The 20445-nt window shown below is 38.6% G+C and overlaps 1 protein-coding gene across 6 annotated transcripts in view; it reads right to left on the bottom strand.

The window, feature by feature from the left end:
• Positions 1-4797: 4797 nt before the first annotated feature.
• LOC136862924 (UPF0669 protein C6orf120 homolog) overlaps positions 4798-20445 on the bottom strand; it is a 271519-nt gene continuing 255871 nt past the window's right edge. For all 6 annotated transcript variants that reach the window (XM_067139213.2, XM_067139209.2, XM_067139215.2 and 3 more), the window contains one exon: positions 4798-4920. In XM_067139213.2, the coding sequence (XP_066995314.2) occupies positions 4843-4920 (78 nt within the window). In that variant the 3' untranslated portion in view covers positions 4798-4842. The remainder of the gene's footprint in view (positions 4921-20445) is intronic.

A 20445-nucleotide genomic window follows, 5' to 3' on the forward strand; every position in this document is an offset into this window, starting at 1 on the left:
TACTCAATAACTGGTTGGGCTTTTGAGGTAGGCCTAAAGTGATCCAGCAGTGAACAGTGTTACTAAGCACTCACTGAATTTTATTGATATGGAGATGAGACAGAATCATGGAGAAACTTCACTGTCGTCACATGAGGAATAAAAAGCCAGGAAACAGCAATACACATAACATGACCAAGCAACCACCAAACGTCATTCACTAAGGTGATGCGAAATACAGTCTCATGAGAGAGTGCTTGGTCAGTTGATGCACAAATACCTTCAAGCATATATTAAGACTGGCAAATGGTCCTAATCGATTTACTTTCAATATAAATGATATTCAAGAGTATAAATATTTCTTCCCATGTAGTTTGAAGCCTAGGTTACCAGATGTTGTAATTATCTAGAAAATAGAGAATTTGGTGCTCAGTCAAGTGATGCATAACGCAGTCCATTTGATCTTTTGTATCCATTGTGGTTAGAAAAGGAGGTTTTTTATGATGTACTCATATAGTGCATAAGATTTCAATTGTGCCTGTTATTGAGAATCTTAGAAGTAAAGCTTCCACGGTGTGAAGAATTATTTAATTTATTTTCCGGGTTGAACCATGTTGTACTTGTATGCATATCACGTACAGTTTGCCGACGTTTCGAATACATTGCAGTATTCTTTGTCAAGGCGACTGAAATACCCCTACTCGATCCGAGGTAATCAGTCTCCTTCTTAGGATACAAAATCAGTAATTCTTGGATGCCCATCATTCATAGTTTAAGACATACAGACCACAACATAAACACACGGGCCGCAACCCCATTACATAACAGCGCGGGCAAGCCCCCACTACCTGGCTGTGACATAAACTTTCCAGAAGCCTCGCGAGACAGCCAGGGCTTACGTCAGCCAGATAGGCTAGGATATAAAAGGCCAAGACCAAGGCCACTCTAGTAGTGTAATTTCTGCCAGCGAGACTGATTACCTCGGATCGAGTAGGGGTATTTCAGTCGCCTTGACAAAGAATACTGCAATGTATTCGAAACGTCGGCAAACTGTACGTGATATGCGTACAAGTACAACACGGTTCAACCCGGAAAATAAATTAAATAATGTTATTGAGAATGTTTGTGCTTTCAGATTTAGTGTGTGTATATTTCAGATGTTTCTAGTATTTCAAGGCTGTAAGGGCTGATGTAGAGAATTTCCATGATTGTGTTGAGATCTACATATTCCTGTCAAGCATCTAGTAAGTGGTTGACAATTCTGATTTTCAAACTGCTTGTTTCATACTTCGAACCTTCTCCCCAGGTACTGCTGTTATAGTCACAGAGCCACCTAACCTTTCTAACATAATGATATAGATCACATCAACTCCCACCACTTGGAGGTGTATACTGTAAATGACTGCTGAAAGATCTGTAATTCTCATGTGTCCAACACAGCACATACCGGTACCATTACCAATACAATGTCTGAATCCACAAATGACCACCATGACTGCATTTCAATCAAACTGCCTATCCATTGTAGTAAAATCTCTGCCAGGTCCTCTGTCCTCATCTGGCTTCAAACATACTAGCTACATAATTATGTAGTCAGTTTCACAGTTACAAGAGTACTTGAATATCACCTTTTTTGCTAGTTGCTTTACGTCGCACCGACACAGATAGGTCTTATGGTGATGATGGGACAAGGAAGGGCTAGGAGTGGGAAGGAAGCGGCCGTGGCCTTGATTAAGGTTCAGCCCCAGCATTTGCCTGGTGTGAAAATGGGAAACCACGGAAAACCATTTTCAGGGCTGCCGACAGTGGGGTTCGAACCTACTATCTCCCGAATACTGGATACTGGCCGCACTTAAGCGACTGCAGCTATCGAGCTCGGTGAATATCACCTAGCACTGAGCACAAGATTCTCATTCACAGTCAAACATACCAAATCAATTTCGACAACAGTTTTGCTGTCAAAATACTAAATCATGTATTGCTGTCCTCAACATCAGGTAACTACTCTTTCATTTTTTGTCATCCTTCCCTATTAATTTTCTCCCATTACCCACTTTCCAAGGTTCAAATATGTAACCATCAAAACTGCCACTATTCCTCCCTAGTACTTCAACAGAAGTAAAAATAATGAGTTTCATCTGTGAGAGTAGTTTAACCCCTCAGTTTGGTGGATTTAAATGCCCGGTCATCTCTGTGCTGCAGGAGGAGTTCTGAACACTGTGTTTAAACTTTATCAGATTCATGCAACACAAAGCAACACAACTTTGGTACTATTTTACGGATTTCGATAAAAATTTCACATGCATGTTTAGAAAACGCCATTCTTTTGGAAAATATGATGCTATCTCACCATAATAGTTTAGTTTGGTGTGGAATGTCTTGAAGCATCCCTCAACGCAGAGACCCGCTTTGCAGTCTGGACGCCAAAACACTGTCTCTCTCCAAATTTTCTGGTTGTAGCACACGACACATTGTTTGGTTTACCTACGCTTTCCCTCAGTTGGTGGGATTCTCTCGGGGAAAAGGGACTTTTCTTTCAAATGAACCTGAATGTTCCACAAGCAGTGCCTGGATGACGTCCACCCTAAATTTCAAATGATCTATTCTAGATCCGGGTGAATTTTCCGGCAAATGATCATTGCGTTTAGAATTGCAACATTCATTAACCTCCTGAATAACTTGATGTACCACTTGGTCATCTTTTTCCTCTCTAAAAGATAGCCATGATACAGCTGATCTTTTAGATCGACTCCACCCATGTGATCATTATAGTCGGCAACAGAAACCGGGTTTTCCTTTTCCTGACCACGCTTCGTTTTCTTTGTGATGGTTTCTGCCCCTGTCACGCCACTTTAGGATGGAAACCTGGTCGGAATGCCGAGCTATAATTTCCCCCTTCTTTAGTTTTGTGTTGATCACATCTTTTGGGATGTCCTTTCTGTTGAGGCGCGAAGTTCCTGCACAGTCAGTTTTCAATGATTGTAGCTTATGAGCCAAAGCAGGTGAATTATAAAAATGATCCATCCACAATGTGTATCCTTTGCTGAGAAGTGGCTCCACAAACAATAAAACAATAGCATAAGTTTTTGTTGTGTCCGTTGGTGTGTGTGTTGTTTCAAATATGGTATCATTGCCTGTGTATATTATAAATGACCAAAGATTAACCTGAACTTGACCCACATACTTCATACGATTTTATGCCAAATTTTGCAGATTTTAGATGTATATATTGCCTAAAAGATAACATATCCTGCCATAGGATTAGAGACTCGTAAACTGCAATGTTGTGTTCTAGTAAGTACAAAGCCTGGAACTTATTTTTAGGTAGGACATAATCGGATAAATTTCGAAAAGTTTGGAGGGTCCCTGATATGTCTCAACTGCTTCATTGTTGTTGAAATGCATAAAATGACTAATTGACTCAAATCTATCCATTGGAAAAAAACAGACCCAAAAATTGGCATAGACAGAAGAGTTTTTTTTTTTTTTTTCTTTGCAAGTTGCTTTACGTCGCACCGACACAGATGGGTCTTATGGTGACGATGGGACAGGAAAGGGCTCAGAGTGGGAAGGAACCAACCGTGGCCTTAATTAAGGTAAACCACGGAAAACCATCTTCAGGGCTGCTGACAGTGGGGTTCGAACCCACTATCTCCCAAATACTGGATACTGGCCGCACTTAAGCGGCTGCAGCTATCGAGCTCGGTGAGAGAGTTTTTAGAAAAATAGCTTCGTAATGTAGGCTTTTGTATTATAACCATTAGCATATTAAGAGCAATCACAACGTATATTTCATCCTTCGTGACTGGTTTCCAATCCCGCATTCTGGAACAAAGTGGTCATAAACCCCTAGATCGAATACTTTGCTCAGCATATAAATATATTTCATAAACTATTATTTCCCCTAACTCGTCTGTAAAGAACATCTTAAAAACCTTCACACTGTCACATTCCCCAACTGCTTCATTCTGAGGTCCTGTTTTCCCTATAACTGTTCTATTTGACCCACGTAATTAGGCATGTTTTCCCATCGAAATGCATTAGCCGTAACATGCACATTGCTATTCTGCGCACTGTCACCCGTATATGATTCTGAACCAAAGACTTCCCGCAGAGCAATATTATCCATATCACTCAAAAACCCATCTGAATCTAATAAACTTTCATCAGAACCACTCAACTGTTCTAAAACATTCTCTATTTCCACGCTCGATAACCCGTACTTACTCGTAGAAGCCATCTCCACTCATGACAGAAAAAATGCAAGACAGCATGTGATAAGGAAAAAGGACAGGAAGAAACAGTCTCAAGACAGCCCTGAATAGATAAAATTTATGATTCTGTTGACAGTCAGGTTCTTCCTTGAGAGGAAATGAAGGTATAATGCAAGTAGTAGTAGTAGTAGTAGTAGTAGTAGTAGTAGTAGTAGTAGTAGTAGTAGTAGTAGTAGTAGTAGCCAGATAGCAGACAAAAACAGTGCTTGTCCCTGGTGGCAGAGATAAACACTCCTTGAAATATAACTCAGATTTCAATGACAAAATACTATTAAAATAGGGATCAAGGTATATCGTTCAAAAGCTCAAACCTTCCGCTACAAGAAGAAATGAGTTAAAACACAGACAGCTTTGACTGTAACTGCCAGATCGCAGTAAAGGACACACTTGTATCGTGCGGGCAGTGCTCGTCACACCACCACGTACGATGTTCACTGCATGAAGAGCAGTGCTTTGCACTCATGCTGACAGGTTACAAAATATTATATATGTATATCACTCACCAGTTCTCACCACTAAAACATGTGAAATAAAAATACAGTAATGAAAACTATATCAGCAACTTTTATTGTTACCATAATCTCATTACTCACACAAATATCACGTCCAGCACAATTGTAAATAATGACCACACCAATGCCCACGTAGAAATATCCTGCTCACCATCCTAAAAGAAATGGTAAACAATAAATTAATAACTTGTTAAGAAGAAAGTTGTTAAGAAGAAAGCCATACTTTCTAGTGTCAACTTAGTTAATGTAAATTAAAACCTTTCAGTCTGTTGAACACACTAATTAAAAACATATTATATAACACTAGAATATACCTGTAAAAAATGCACACTATTAAACAAAAAATAGTTTGTTTCATTCCGCAAGAACATCCTCAGATTCTATCAGATCACTTTAACCCCTCAGCGTCGCAGCCATTTAAAGTGCTTCCTACTCCGCGACCGGTAGAGATTTCAACTGGGAGCGAATGAAATACATTGATTCACTTAAAATGTTATTACAAGTATATGAATAGCCCAATATTCACTAAATTTAGGATTCATTATTAAAAAACTAAGTACATGCACATGATTACACCACTGCTTCACATTACCTTAGTAATTTAGTTTGGTGTGATAGAGTTCGAAGCACTTTCAAAACTATTCTTTCAAGTATATTTTATTACCACAACATAACACATCATTATAAGTTAGCATTGTATGTATGTTCAGTCGTCAGCCCTAAGGCTGGTTGGATCCTCAACAGCTCCGCCATCAGCTGTCATAGACTGCTTAGGCATCACTGAAGAGGCGTACTAGGGAAATGAAGAGTGAGGTAGTTACCTGTTGCTTTCCTCACCGAGCCAGAAGTTGCTAATACATATCAGTCTGCCAAGCCCACTGAAATGTATGCATCAACTGACCCTATGAGCAACATTTTCACACCATTCATAGTAGGGACTGGCTACATAAGAAATGGCATTACTAGCATCACTCATACCTCAGTCACTCTCATATTGTCAGAGCCAAGGATAAGACTGAGACTGGTCAATGAAAGTAACAAAATTGCTCTAGCCTATACCAGAAGACATAGTGCACTGTAAACACTAGGTCCCACCAGCAAAGGCAAAAGTTAGCATTAGTCATTCATAATTAAGATAAGTAAAGTTTTAGCATTGTGTGTTGTTATTATGAAGACGATAGGTTCTTCAGCAGCTGAAGATGACCCACAAATAAAGTCGAAACCAGTACTGTTATATTAGAATGTTTTAAGTACATTATAAGGAATAAATGTATTGATTAGGTGGAAAGTTCTTATCTTTGCGATTACTAGAATCATCAATACGGATAATGAAGCGAATAGATTATAGCAGCAGTAATCCGATGTCTTCTTTTTTCTCATGCTATGAACACATGATACAACATCTCTGAGGTTTAACTTTCTCAAATTTGAGTGCTAATTTCCTGATAAAATCTCTTTCCTCCAACCTTGGAACTGTATTATCTGATGCGTACTGGCCTTGAATATTTTGCTCCCTGCCCGAGCGAGTGTACTTTATAAACAAACCTTCTACAAGCTGAACCTGGTAAGATAACTGCTCAATGTTTGTTCCTGTCACTTGTCTAAATATTATTAGAGAATTTTACGGTTGCATTCAAGGGTCTTTTGAACAGTTTTATATACTGTACTGGTTATTCCTCATCGGCACTCCCATCATTTATCACTGCATCCACATAGCCACATCATCTATTTCATTATCACTGCAGCTACATAGGTCGATCAAATATAAACAGGATTTTTGTTCCTGAACATCAACAGGCAGTAGGACTGTCCCAGCGCTTCTGCTATGTGTAGGCGGGACCATTAGGAGTGGGGAGAGCGTTCTGTTATATATTTCTCCCTGTTTCGTCAGAAACACTCACGATGTCGGAGCAACAGGTGCATCCCTCAACTGCGCAACACATAATCATAAAATTTCTTGCTCATGAAGGAGTTACAGCAGCAGAAATCTGACAGAGATTGACTGCATAGTTTGGTGATCAAACATTGTCAAGGACGCATGTGTTTGCCTGGCATAAAAAGTTCAAGGAAGGATGAGAACGTGTGGAAAATCAGCAACATCATCGGACCAGCGTTACAGACTAAAAAATTTGTGAGGTTATAGACATTAAAGACAAACGACAGTAATAGAAATTGCAGAACAAGTCAGAATCAGTTATGGGAGCTGTCAAGCAATCATCACAAATGATCTACAGTTCCATAAAGTGTGTTCCAGATGGCTCCCTCGCCTTTTGACCGAAAATCTGAAGTTGAGACGTTTGGAGGTCTGTCCGAGGCTTACAGCAAGGTTTGAATCATCCTCCTTACAGCCCGGACTTATCGCCCTGCGATTTCTACTTGTTCAGACCGCTTAAAGAAGCTCTAGGAAGGCAACTATTTGAAGATGATGAGAGTGTGGAAGAATTCATGCGCAACTGGGTGGTGACATGACCCTGTTCTTTTTATGATGAGGGCATCAAAAAGCTGCCCATATGCTGGGACAAATGCATTTCCAAAGCAGGAAACTATGTGGAAAAATGAATTGTAATTGCCTTGTATTTTTCAATAAATTAATTTAAATAAAAAATAAAATCCCGCTTATATTTGATCCCCACCTTGTAATACTCTTACTACTACTTCCAATTAAACTTTCATCTGAATTATACAATATTTCAAAAACATTAATGCCTGTCAAACCACGGCTGGAGCTTGTCATTGCGCACAGCGTGGCACGTGGACTGATTTTTTTTTTTTTTGCTAGGGGCTTTACGTCGCACCGACTCAGATAGGTCTTATGGCGACGATGGGATAGGAAAGGCCTAGGAGTTGGAAGGAAGCGGCCGTGGCCTTAATTAAGGTACAGCCCCAGCATTTGCCTGGTGTGAAAATGGGAAACCACGGAAAACCATCTTCAGGGCTGCCGATAGTGGGATTCGAACCTACTATCTCCCGGATGCAAGCTCACAGCCGCGCGCCTCTACGCGCACGGCCAACTTGCCCGGTACGTGGACTGATGCAACTGCAGCGAGACCCAAAGCAACAGTATGAAACTGATTGAGGGGAATAACATTTATGACAAAACAAACCAACTCGATACATATTTCAGATAAAATGCGAGACATCGTCCTTCAAATGACATATATACCATGCACAACTGGTTCTCGTATCATATGACAGAAAGCAGCACTAACTGATACCTACACAGAGAGTTACGAAAATATTTCAAGCCAAAAGGAAATAATAATAATAATAATAATAATAATAATAATAATAATAATAATAATAATAATAATAATAATAAAACGCACTCTGAATGCATAAACAAAACAAAGAACATCATGTGAAAAGACAAACATCTCGGGTCATGATTTTTAAAATTTTATTCTGTGGGAAAGAAAGTAAAAAACAGACTTTAAAAAACCCAGAGATTATTCCTCAGACTTGCTTGACAAAAAAGTGTATCCTTGCACAAACAACTATATTTTTACAAACTACAATTATTTCACAACAATGATAAAACACAAAATCTCTTCTTGGAATAAAATTTTAAAGAATAAAGTCCAACCCCTCGCCCACGCCATGGGAGACGGGCAACGTCATCAAGTAGGGAATAGCCTGTGAAGGCCCTACACGAATCCTGAAAAAGATGGCAGCTAATGGGGCTCTGGTGCAGCCACGACAGGGCTAGTAACTCGATGATAGATATCAGCCCACTTTCAAGAAAATAAGCAACAGTAAGACTGTACTAGCTGCGTACAAAGTTAATAAATTAACTTATTGTTATTATTTCAATCAATTATCATCAATATGGATCAGAAATTATATTTATCACTTGTAATTCTTCTTGGAATCCAAACCATTTGCATTTTGATAACTCCAAAACTCTTTACGCTACAACCATAAAGGCAAAGCCATGTATGGGTCTATACCACGTATAGAGGTTGGCGCTGAGGGGTTAAATAATGCGTGTATATTTACAATGTAGTTTACATTGCATAATCTAGTCAATGATTAGGAATTGGTGATGTTATGAACAAACAATGAATGTATCAGTCCTCTACTGTCATTTTAGTTAATTATGGACAAGTTTCTGTACTTATTCTAACTGCTATCGTCTGTTACCTTCAGCAACTGTGTTTGGACTGATGCTAGTTCTTTGGCTCTAGCCTTGGTCTAGGTAGCTAAGCAAGGGGTGAGGAGAAATTTTGTAGGCAATAACTATCTTTTGTGGAGAGGGGAGGGAAGTAGGTAGCATGATGGTAATGTATGCACAATGACTTTGTACATTGTAGAGGGGATGGCGAGTGCTGCTGCTTCATCTTATGTTGTATTCTTGTGTATAAGAGAGTAAATGCAAGTTAATGAATTTGATGAAATAAAAGTAAGGAAATGAATTTAAATGTATCTTGTAAGACATTATTTTTATTCATAAATTTCTCCTCACCCCCGCTACTTAGCTACAAAGACCAAGATTGGAGCTAAAGAACTGGTGTCAGTCCAAACACAGATGCTAAAGGTAATGGAAGATAGCAGCTACGATAAGTACAGAAAAATTTCCATAATTTACTAAAGTGACAGTGGAAGACTAATACATTCATTATTTGTTAATATCACCAATTCATGATCATTGACTAGTTTGCACAACATAAACAATATTGTACATATATGCACATGATTTAAAGTGATCATACAGAATCTGAGGATGTTTTTGAAGAATGAAAAATGTCATTCTTTGTTTAACATAGTTTTATTTTACAGGTATATTATAATGTTATATATTATGCTTTAAACTAGTGTGTTCAACACTCTGAAAAGCTTTTAAATTAAGTTAGGTCAAATTAGTAACTACTTCATGAAATTTTAGCACAACAAGAAAATTAATATTAAACTCATGTGCAATGTTTTGTTATAGTGGAAGCAATTTCTTTTCAGTTTCGACTTAGTTAATCTATAACTGTTCGGTCCTTCCGGTATGTATAAGCTAATTTATGATTAAACAAAACTTAGAAAATACTATACAAGAAAACATTTAAAAACAGATTACAGCAGAACCTTAATTATCAGCCCTAATAGATGGCACATGACAAACGGTTATTCAGAAAGAAAGAAAGAAAGAAAGAAAGAAAGAAAGAAAGAAAGAAAGAAAGAAAAATGGATAATACGTATCATCAACTTTAATATAATCATAAAATATAATCATAATCATATAATATAATCATAAAATACATTAATCCTGCACTATAACACAAAGAACTCTGTTGCTAATTTGAGATTAGTTCAACTTTCTTCAACCGTTCAATTATATTAACTTTATTTTAGATGGTGAAAACTACAAGTTTTCCCTTTGCTACAGATTTTGAACTTGACATTTTTTGGATGGGCACTACCATAGACTCTATGTTGGTGACAAAGCACATAGAAATGACATGAAATTATACCTCAAGTAGCATAGAAAACACAGTCAACTCGCACCAGAGACCTGTCAAACCTACCCCTAGAAGTATTCTTACTTACACCAGTATAGAAGAATAAAAACAGAGGCTGTGTAAATGTAGGATTTGCAACCATTTCCTGTGTTGTTATTGGGATGCTATAGTCCTTTATCCTTGCCAGAGACCTATTTCTTTCTTTTTTCTTTACAATTTGCTTTATATTAAAGAAAACAGGGGAAGATGCTCCACTTAATCAACACTTCAACATACAGGCAGAAATATTTATTTCATATTGTTAAACCAGTTTCGGTACCCATGGTACCATCTTCAGTAATAAACGTGAGAAAATTTTAATATAGTTCAGCAAGGAAGGCACTGTCGCCACTACTGCTCATCACTGTTATGGACAATATAATGAAGAATGTCAAGGAAAAGTTAGGTGAACTGAATGCAGTGGCCTTTGCTGATGATATCAAGATTTGAGGTAAAACAGAAGAGAAAGTACAGACCAGACTCAACGTATAGAAATCCCAGTTCCAGGAATATAACCTCAACATCAGCAAGACCTAGACAGTGGTGATGGCAGTCAACAGAGAAGGGCGTCCAGCAAGTGTAAAACTAGGAGATCACCAGCTAGAATGTGTGGATAGTTTTCCTTACCTTGGAAGTGTAATCTCCAGTGATAATTTGGTCAGAAAGGAAATTACTAACAGAGTGCAAAAGGGATCAGAATTCTACCAACAAGTAAGAACACTTTTATGGGATGACATGATTCCAAAACCGGCCAAACTGATGATGTTTAAGAACTATTTCATACCAATATTGACCTATGGTAATGAAGCATGCACCCTCACAAAAAGAAATTCATCAAGACTGCAAGTATCGGAGATGAAATTTCTTAGATCCACCATTCAGAAAACCAAGATGGGCAAGTTAAGAAATGAAGAGGCGAGGAAACAAGCTGGAATAAAGACCGAATTGGCACATCCAGACTATGGTGGTATGGGCATATGATGAGGATGGAGCCTACAAGAACAGCCAGAATAAATTTGGAAAGACAGGTGGAGGGAAAAAGACCTGCAGGAAGACCTAAAACCTGATGGATGGACATAATCAAGGTTGATCTAGTTACCAGAGGATGGACAGTGGATGATGTTCTCCATGACAAGTTGTATATGGACAGGAAGAAGTGGAAGAGGCTCATTAACAGTACCCAAGAAACTGGAACTGTACAATGATGATGATGATGATGATGATGATGATGATGATGATGATGATGATGATGATGATGATGATAAAGCTGGATGGATGTAACAGACAACGACCCTGGCAAGGAACAGGATTACGAATTGGAACGCTGGATATACAAACATTGACTGGAAAAGTAGAAGAGGTTGTAGACATGATGGAAAGAAGAAAACTGGATGTATTAGGGCTGGCAGAGACTAAATGGAGGAGGGAGGCTAAAGGAGAGCTGCAGAATGGTTTTTTGGTTGTACTGGATAGGAAATGACAAAGGAAAGTGAAATGGAGTAGGAGTGCTAGTAAGAAATGGATTGAAAGAAGAAGTAAAAGGGATAAGTGACAGGTTGATTAAAGTCCAAATAACAGTCAAAGGGAAAACCCTGGGAAATTGTACAAGTTTATGCTCCATAAGTAGGATGTACACAACAAGATAAAGATGACTTTGAGGAAGAATTGGAGAGACAGTTGAATGGCCAAAACAACGTAGTAATGGGGGACTTGAATGCCCATGTAGGCATGGAAAAGAAGGGATATGAGAACAAGCTTGGAGCAGAAGGATGAGGAAATAGAAATAAGGAAGGGAAAAGGCTACTGAATCTGTGTGAAAGAAATGGGATGATGGTCAGGAACTCATGGTTCAAGAAGAGAGAAAGCCATAATATAACCTGGTACAGTAGTGCCTGGTAGCACTGTGAAGAGGAGGCGGTCCTCCTGTTGAATGAATGGGATAATACGATTACAGCGCTCCTCCGGTTATCTCCGGTACTACTGATGGAGGGAAAGCAGTTACAGAGCTCCGGAGGTTAACCGGAGGGCCACCTCCTATTTGCAGCAGTAGCTCCGAGTGTAAGGACGTAGTGGGCTGTAATTTCAAACTTACGTCCACCAATGTAGGCGCCATATAAAAATCACTACCTACATACAAAAAAATTGATCTATATCACTGATATTCCATACAATACCCCTTAACAAAGAACGTATAGTCATTCAGAATAATTAATGCATCCTCGCATTTGTTATCAAGAAAATGTAATTATCATCGACATATGTCATATCCCATGTATTTGTAGGTATAAACCCTGTAAATACAACAAACAATATATCTAAATAGGTTCAGTTGTTTCTCAGAAAAGTGCAGGCCCTACCTGTGCAGACTTACACAATATACTTCATTCATTATTATTATTATTATTATTATTATTATTATTATTGAAATATGCCCATTATATTGGCGCTAGAGTACAGAAGTTTCAATTTAAATTTGAATTCCCTTTTAATTTCTGGACATATGTAAACAATGCAAAAGACGTGACCAGAAATGTGGGATGATTATTTACGAGCTGAAGGAGGAGTTCAAGTCTGTAAGTGCTGCACTATAAAACATGGCACAAATGAATCGTAAGCTCTGGGTGAAAGTGCACCCGAGTTTTCATTCCATCCTTGTTAGGGACGGTGGGCCTTCTAGACAGTAACACTGTCTCTCAGACCAAGGAGATTTGAGGAGGTTGGCGTCTGTGGCCTATAATAGAAACTGCAGGAGAATGGAAATCCCCAGAAAACAATTCTGAGAACTGCCGACGATGGGGATCAGCCCAGGAGGATATAATTCTGCCTAACAGCAATGAGGACAAGAGCCAAACAGCTGATGGAATCGGTTCCACCAGACGTGAGCTCACTGAGCAAGAGACCGCATAGTTTGGGTCACGTAGCTATCGGCTTGCATTCGGGGAAAAAAATTGGTTCGAACCTCACTGTCAGCAGCGCTGAAGATGGTTTTCGGTGTTTTCCCATTTTCACACCAGGCAAATTCTGGGGCTTTACCTTAATTAAGGCTAGAGCCGCTGCCTTCCCAATCCTAGTCCTTTCCTATCCCATCGTAGTTGCGACGTATTAAAAAAACCTAAGATGTGCGCTCTCTACAGATTTCCCCGGTACAACTGCTCGATGGTTTCCCCACTGGAAGGAACGGAGCAATTGCAGGCGTGTGGCCATCAGTTGCTTCATTTACACTGCATAGGACTGAATGGAAAGGAACAGGACTAGAGGCGATGTTTGTTATTTTCAAGTACCGTACTTATCGATTCCAGGTACGTTTTTAAAATACTGACGTTTTATTGTCTTTTGTATTAAGTCAGGTCTGGTTGTTGTACACTTTCTAATACAGTGCTTCTAATTACATTAGTTATGCCAAAATGCAAATCAGAAGTCTGGAATTTCTTCAAGAAAGATGCAGGTGGAAAGAAAGCCAAATGTAGTTTGTGTGGTCGGACATAGGCTGCTCCTTGGGTGGAGGTACCTTCAATCTCAATGACCATTTGAAGTGGTTCCGTAAAAATTGCGCCAGTCAAGATGTAAACACATCTAACTTGACAGTACCAAAATACACCCCAGAGAACGTTGAAAAACTGAAAATTGACAAGGCTGTGAGAAAATTTATTGTTTGTGATAGCCAGCACTTTTCAATAGTCGATGGGGAGTCATTTCGGGCCTTTGTTGAGGCTCTTCTCTCGAGATACCCATTACCATGTAGTCAAATGATCAAAAATGCAAGTTAAATATATCTATTCAGGTTACCTTCGAGCAGGAAATGTGCGCGACACAAATTCAAGAAATATTCTTTATATTCCTTATTAGGTGATATATTCATGTCCCATGAGGTCTCATTGACCCATTTTACAGACTTAAACAGACTAGAAACCCTTAGGTCCATACTGCACACAAAATTTAGTTCATGCCCCTTCATGTTTTTCTGCAAAAGGGAGAAATGTCGCGTGATGTAACTGAATAAGTTTCCGATGTACATTTTCTTAGTAAATTCTTGTGGTTTGCGTACATTCTTCATATCTAAATCTTCATTGCTCATGAAGTTTTATATGTATTATTTCTTGTCTAAATGTGTTTCTTTCCACAGGACATATTACAGCGCACATATACGGAAGTGAAAGACATTGTTGTGCAAGATATCGCACAAGTGACCACAGTTTCCTTGACTGTTGATGCATGGTTATCTAACAGGCAAGACTCATATTTACTGTGATGGCTCACTTATAAAGGGCACAGATCTGGTGTCCGCTTGCCTTCAGTGCTCTGTATTAAAGGACAGCACACAACTGAAAATATAGCGGGAAAATTGAAAGAGGTAGTTGCACAGTGGAATATTATGGGCAAAGAGACTGCCATAATAATCGACAACACTGCAAATATGCTGGCAGCCATCAAAAGTTTGTCAATTTGCCATGTGCCTTGCATTGCGCATACGTTGAATCTCGTATTCCTGGACAGCATGAGGAATATGCCTGATTTAATGCAAATATTAGACCACTGCGCAGAGATAGTCGAATACATCAAGTAAGTATAAGTATAATTTGTGTGCTGTTATCTCAGTATGACAAGAAAGTTACATCATACAGGCAAATATCAATATCCACTGTTGTCCTTCCTTTTTTCAGGCATAGTAACCTGTGAAAAACTGGCTAGTATTCAGATCTCTGCTGGCAAACAAAAACTGCGCGTGAAGCAGCAGGTCGTGACGCGATGGAACAGCAAACTCACGAAGGTCCAACGTTTGCTGGATATTAAGGATGAAATTGTCCTAGCTCTATCGGACCTAGTCAACGTGCTGCGATCACTCACAGGTCTGCTGTAATTTAGTTTGTAGTCACTTTATTCTGAAATCTTAACTAACGAAATTAACACGTTGATAATTTATTTATTTATATTTATTTATGCATTAATTTATTTATTTATTTTAGAGAACAAGTGCCGAATATTACACAATATGGTCCTTCTTGCCTCTCCTTTGCTGACAATGACGGGGGTATTATCAGCAGATCAATACGTCGCCTGCTCGCAGATTATTCCACTGGTTCATGGATTGTTTCTGGACGTGAGGAAGAGGCAAGGGATATTAACCAACGAAGTGTCCAAAATGTTCTCTGCTTCTCTCCTTTCGGCGATAGAAAAGAGAATTTTTCCTGAGTCTCATTCCGTTTCCAAATTGGCAACATTTTTTGACCCACGCATCAAAAAAGCTGCTTATGATCACCAGAAAAGGCTGAAGAGAGCCGAAAGCAAGCAGAATTGGAAATTGCTGCTTAGTGCACTGCCCTCCTGAGGAAGGCGTGGCAGGGACCAGCTCATTCGGTGGTGGGTTACTGAACATTTTACTTCAGAAGAATACTGAGAGGGTGTCAACTGCAGCGACTGACGCTATGATAAGTGTCAGTCAGTACAATGAGAAGGGTCCCGTGCCTCCAACTACCAATCCAGTGACATACTGGAACAAAGAAAACAAAAGTGCCAGCATTAGTGATGTAGCCTTTTGGTATCTTTCCATACCAGCAACATCCGCTCCAGCAGAGAGAGTATTTTCTAAGGCTGGAGAAATTATAACCAAGAAAAGAAACTCTCTTCAGCCGGAAACGGCTCGCGTCATTGTCTTTCTGTATGGAAACAAACAATACTTGTGAAGGAAGACTGTTGTTGTTGTTGTTAATGTTGATGATGATGTTGATGATGATGATGATGATGCATAATTATGAAATAATTAATACTGTCACCAGTCACAATTTTTATTAAGTTGCGATTTTTAGTGCTTATACTCTGTTGTCCGATGGTGAAATGTAATAATAATATTAATAATAATAATAATATTGGCTTTACGTCCCACTAACTACTTATACAGTTTTGGGGGACGCCGTGGTGCCAGAATTTGGTCCCGCACGAGTTATTTTACATGTCATTAAATCTACCGACAAGAGGCTGACAAATTTGAGCACCTTCAAATATCACCAGACTGAACCACGATCAAACCTGCCAAGTTGGGGTCAGAAAGCCAGTGCCTCCACCATCCGAGCCACTCAGCCTGGCATGCAATGGTAATAGTATTAATTATTTCATAACAAATTAATTTACAGTCACGGACAAGGCCTACATTATAACATATTAATATTTAAGATAATACATAACTATGTTTGTATGTAAGAATGCTATGTGCAGTACCGCCAAATAGGTCCAGTATTAAATTAAAGGAGGAGTGTAGTTTCGCACAATAATAGCGACAAGTTATAAATTCCTGTGAAAATGCTCATTCATTTCTCCCGTACGAAGTTCACACTACGCGCTTGTCATTCAATCGGAGGTTCTGTTACATAATAATTATGTTTGTACGTAAGAATGCCATCTGTAATATCGCCAAATAACTAAAGTATTAATGGAGGGGCGTAGTTTCTCACATTAATAGCAACAAGTTATAAATTCCTGTGCCAATGCTCGTTCATTTCTTCCGTACCAAGTTTAAACTACGCGCTTGTAATTCAATCCGAGGTTCTCCGGAGGTACCGATTGAAAGCGCCCGCAGCCTTCGCCCCGTAAACAACCGCTCCGTTAACAGCGCTAGTGCCAGGTCTAAGAAATACATTGTGGATTACATGATCTACGACTGGGAAATGAAAGGGAATGTTACAGATGTAAGGGTAATGCAATCTGAGGCCCTAGATAGTTCATGAATCCTGCATTGTGGAAGGTCTTGAGATAAAACTTAAAACAAATATATAACACATTAAAAGTGCTAGCCTCCGTGGCTCAGGTGGCAGAGCGCCGGCCTCTCACCGCTAGGTTCCATGGTTCAAAATCCCGGTCACTCCATGTGAGATTTGTGCTGGACAAAGCGGAGGTGGGACAGGTTTTTCTCTGGGTACTCCGGTTTTCCCTGTCATTACTCATTCCAGCAACGCTCTCCAATATAATTTCACCTATCAGTCATTAATAATTGCCCCAGGGGAGTGTGACAGGCTTTGGCAGCCGGCACGATTGTAATCCTCGCTGCTAGATTGGGGCTTCATTCATTCCATCCCTGACCCGGTCAAATGACTGGAAACAGGCTGTGGATTTTCATTTTAGTTAAAAGTGCCAAATGTTATTGTTGTAAATAAGCGACTTAAAGGCTGAAGTGGTATACAACGAATTGAAAAAATGACGTCAGGCTCGCTGAAGATTAAATATGAATAGGAGCAAGATATTGCTAACCACACAGCCAACTCACTTCAAAGACCTATAAACATCTCCCTGGAAGTATTCTTGCTTACACAGATTAGAAGAATAAAAACAGAGGCTGTGTAAATGTAGGATTTGCAACAACTTCCTGTGTTGCTATAGGCCAGCTTGGGTCAGTTGTCATGATGACAATTTTTCTATTGTTTCTAATAGAGCCCGCATCATTAATTTTGGTCTATTTTTGCAGTATTCCAGGGGATTCTAGAGGCCTGCTGGCTGCACAGCCCAGACCCCCTTTGCTTGCCCTCAGAATAATGGTCTTGTCACTAGCCAGACTTAACCTACCCAGACTAATGGTCTCGTCACTAGGCTGGTCTCGTAAAGACAGTGTTCTTGTCACTAATCAGACTAAGTTCCTAAGTTGGCAGCCTTGTGTAACACACAGTGATATCATCCAAACCACTCCGGGTTGGACCTCTAGCCTATCTTTCGCAAAGGATCAATGGAAGTTTTACGCTCAATTTTAAAAGGCGAATGATAAATGTTTACTTTAGTTTTCCTATTTTTGGACTGATGTGTTAAAAACTAAGTCATGATGTACCGCATGTTTCTGTTAATACCAGAGACCAACAACGACACAGCTAGGCTGGTTTCCGATTGCCATGTGAAATATTTATGACACACTATTCTGACAGGTGTGAAAGAGTTCATCCTTGACAGAGAACAAGGTAAAAGTTATGCACTCTGAGATGGTACACAAACAAGTTAAATGATTTTATACAACATAGAATAAGTAAAAAATATATTAAGTCATGTCTTCAGTGCAGATTGCCAGTATATGCACGTGTACATATAGTAGTTATATTACAATCGTGTACTCGTGTACTAGAAAGTCAATATACAGTGGCTCAAAAAAAAATTAATAATCCCACTATTGATGTCAAGATATCTTATAGGAATTATATGAGAAATTATAGTGTTTACTTTTTAATTTTTTTAATGCTCCTGGTTTGAAGATGTCTCTGTGGCAGGCAAAATTTGTCACTTTTGATACCAAAAGTGTGCTCATTATTTCTTGGAGCAACTGCACACTGCTTTAAAAATCAAGATTAATTTTTCTTGGGCAATAGATAATCAGCAGGGCAGTTAATGAAGGTTCTACTGTATACCAGAAAGAAAAAAGAAAAAAAAAGGAGGAAAAAAATAATTAAAAACAGAAAGACATCTTTCATTCTTGAAAGAATATTAGATTCTATCAAATCAAACTTCTAATATTTTTTTCTTCTTTTAATTTTATGAACTGATTAATATTACTTACAAGTGTAAAACCAGTTATGCTAAAAACTGTGACCGCTTTTCTAATAATTGTTGATATGATATACTAGGGCTCGGAAATTCATGCATTTGCATGTTTGTTTCTTTAGGGGTTAAAAATGTAACCTTATACATTATGTGAATGAATTATGGAATTTTCAGTCATTTGAACATGCTTTTATAGTGCATATAACTGCATATTTTCGTGATTTTGATAAATGCATCATATTTTAATATTTTAGAGCCTATATGGCATACTTTAATCTGTTTAATGGTTTTTACAGTATTTTTTAATCCGCTTTTTTCATCTGGTTGATGTTGGCAGTAATGTTGCGCATGGTGACGCAACTTGTCATGTGGTGAGGAGTTCTGATGTCATGCAGTGAATCCCCTGTTTCATCATCTACCCTCACGTTTTGTGCTTAGCTGTCGACTGTCTGTCCACCGAGTCGTGTAACGGTGTTGTGAACTGGTTGTGACCAAACTATGTTTCGTATATAAAGTGTCCATTAAAAAGTTCTTTAAATGCTGAAAATAAGAGCAAATTCGAGTTGTAGATTAACTAATTTACAAACGGTATTTTCAAGTGACTTAATATCTACAGATAACAGGGTACAGTTCTGTGGAGCGTGTGAGAAAACTATAGGGAGTGAGAAAAGATTTCAAATAGTTCAACACATAAACACAGCAAAACATCAGGAGAATTTAACTAGCAAACTCGCAAATAAAGAGCCTGTTCAAAAACAACTATTAGAGTGTTTAAGAAGTAGGATTAGTGAATTTTCTTAGAACTTGTGCCCAACAATTTTAGCTGCTGATATTCCTTTGTATAAAATTAATAACCCCACATTAAAACAATTTCTTGCCAAATACACTCAACAGCATGTGCCTAAAGCAAGTACATTGTGTAAGACTTACGTATGACATTGTTACAATAATGTATTGTCAAACTTAAAAAAAATTGAATTAGCGGATCAGTTTGTGTGGTTGTCTATTGATAAAACCACTGATTCTGAGGGCTGATTTATTGCTAATGTAATTGTGGGCACTTTAAATAAGGAACAAAAGACGATACCATATCTTCTTAATATGTGTGATTTGCCGGCCACTAACAATGTAACTGTAACGCAGTGTGTGATGGATTCATTGAAGTTATTATGGCCATCTGGAATCAAATACGACCGGCTATTTTTATTTGTTACTGATGCAGGTACTTATATGGTAAAATCAGGACAAACACTGAAAGGCATCTTTCCTAACTTAATTCATATAACTTGTTTGGCACATGCTCTTAATCACCTTGCTGAGACAATACACAATTCTTTCCCATTGGTAGATCGATTTGTGGCCTGTTCAAAGAAAATTTTTGTTAAATCTCCTTCAAGAGTCAAGTTGTTTAGATCAACAGCACCCAATATCTCACTTCCTCCTGTGCCAGTGTTAACATATGGAGAACATGGCTGGATGCAGCTTTGTATTATGCTCAGCACATAGAAGTATTCAAAGTGGTTGTTAATTCATTGGACTCAAATGAAGCTGCATTAATACAAACAGTGCAAAATATTCTGTCAGGCATTGAGTTAGAAGAGAATCTTGTTTTTATAAATGCCCATTTTTCTTTTTTGCCAACTGCAATAACGTCAGTGGAAGCTGTAGGATCTCCCTTAAAGAAAATAC

This window comes from Anabrus simplex, chromosome 2, assembly GCF_040414725.1.
Source record: "Anabrus simplex isolate iqAnaSimp1 chromosome 2, ASM4041472v1, whole genome shotgun sequence".
Lineage (NCBI taxonomy): Eukaryota > Metazoa > Arthropoda > Insecta > Orthoptera > Tettigoniidae > Anabrus > Anabrus simplex.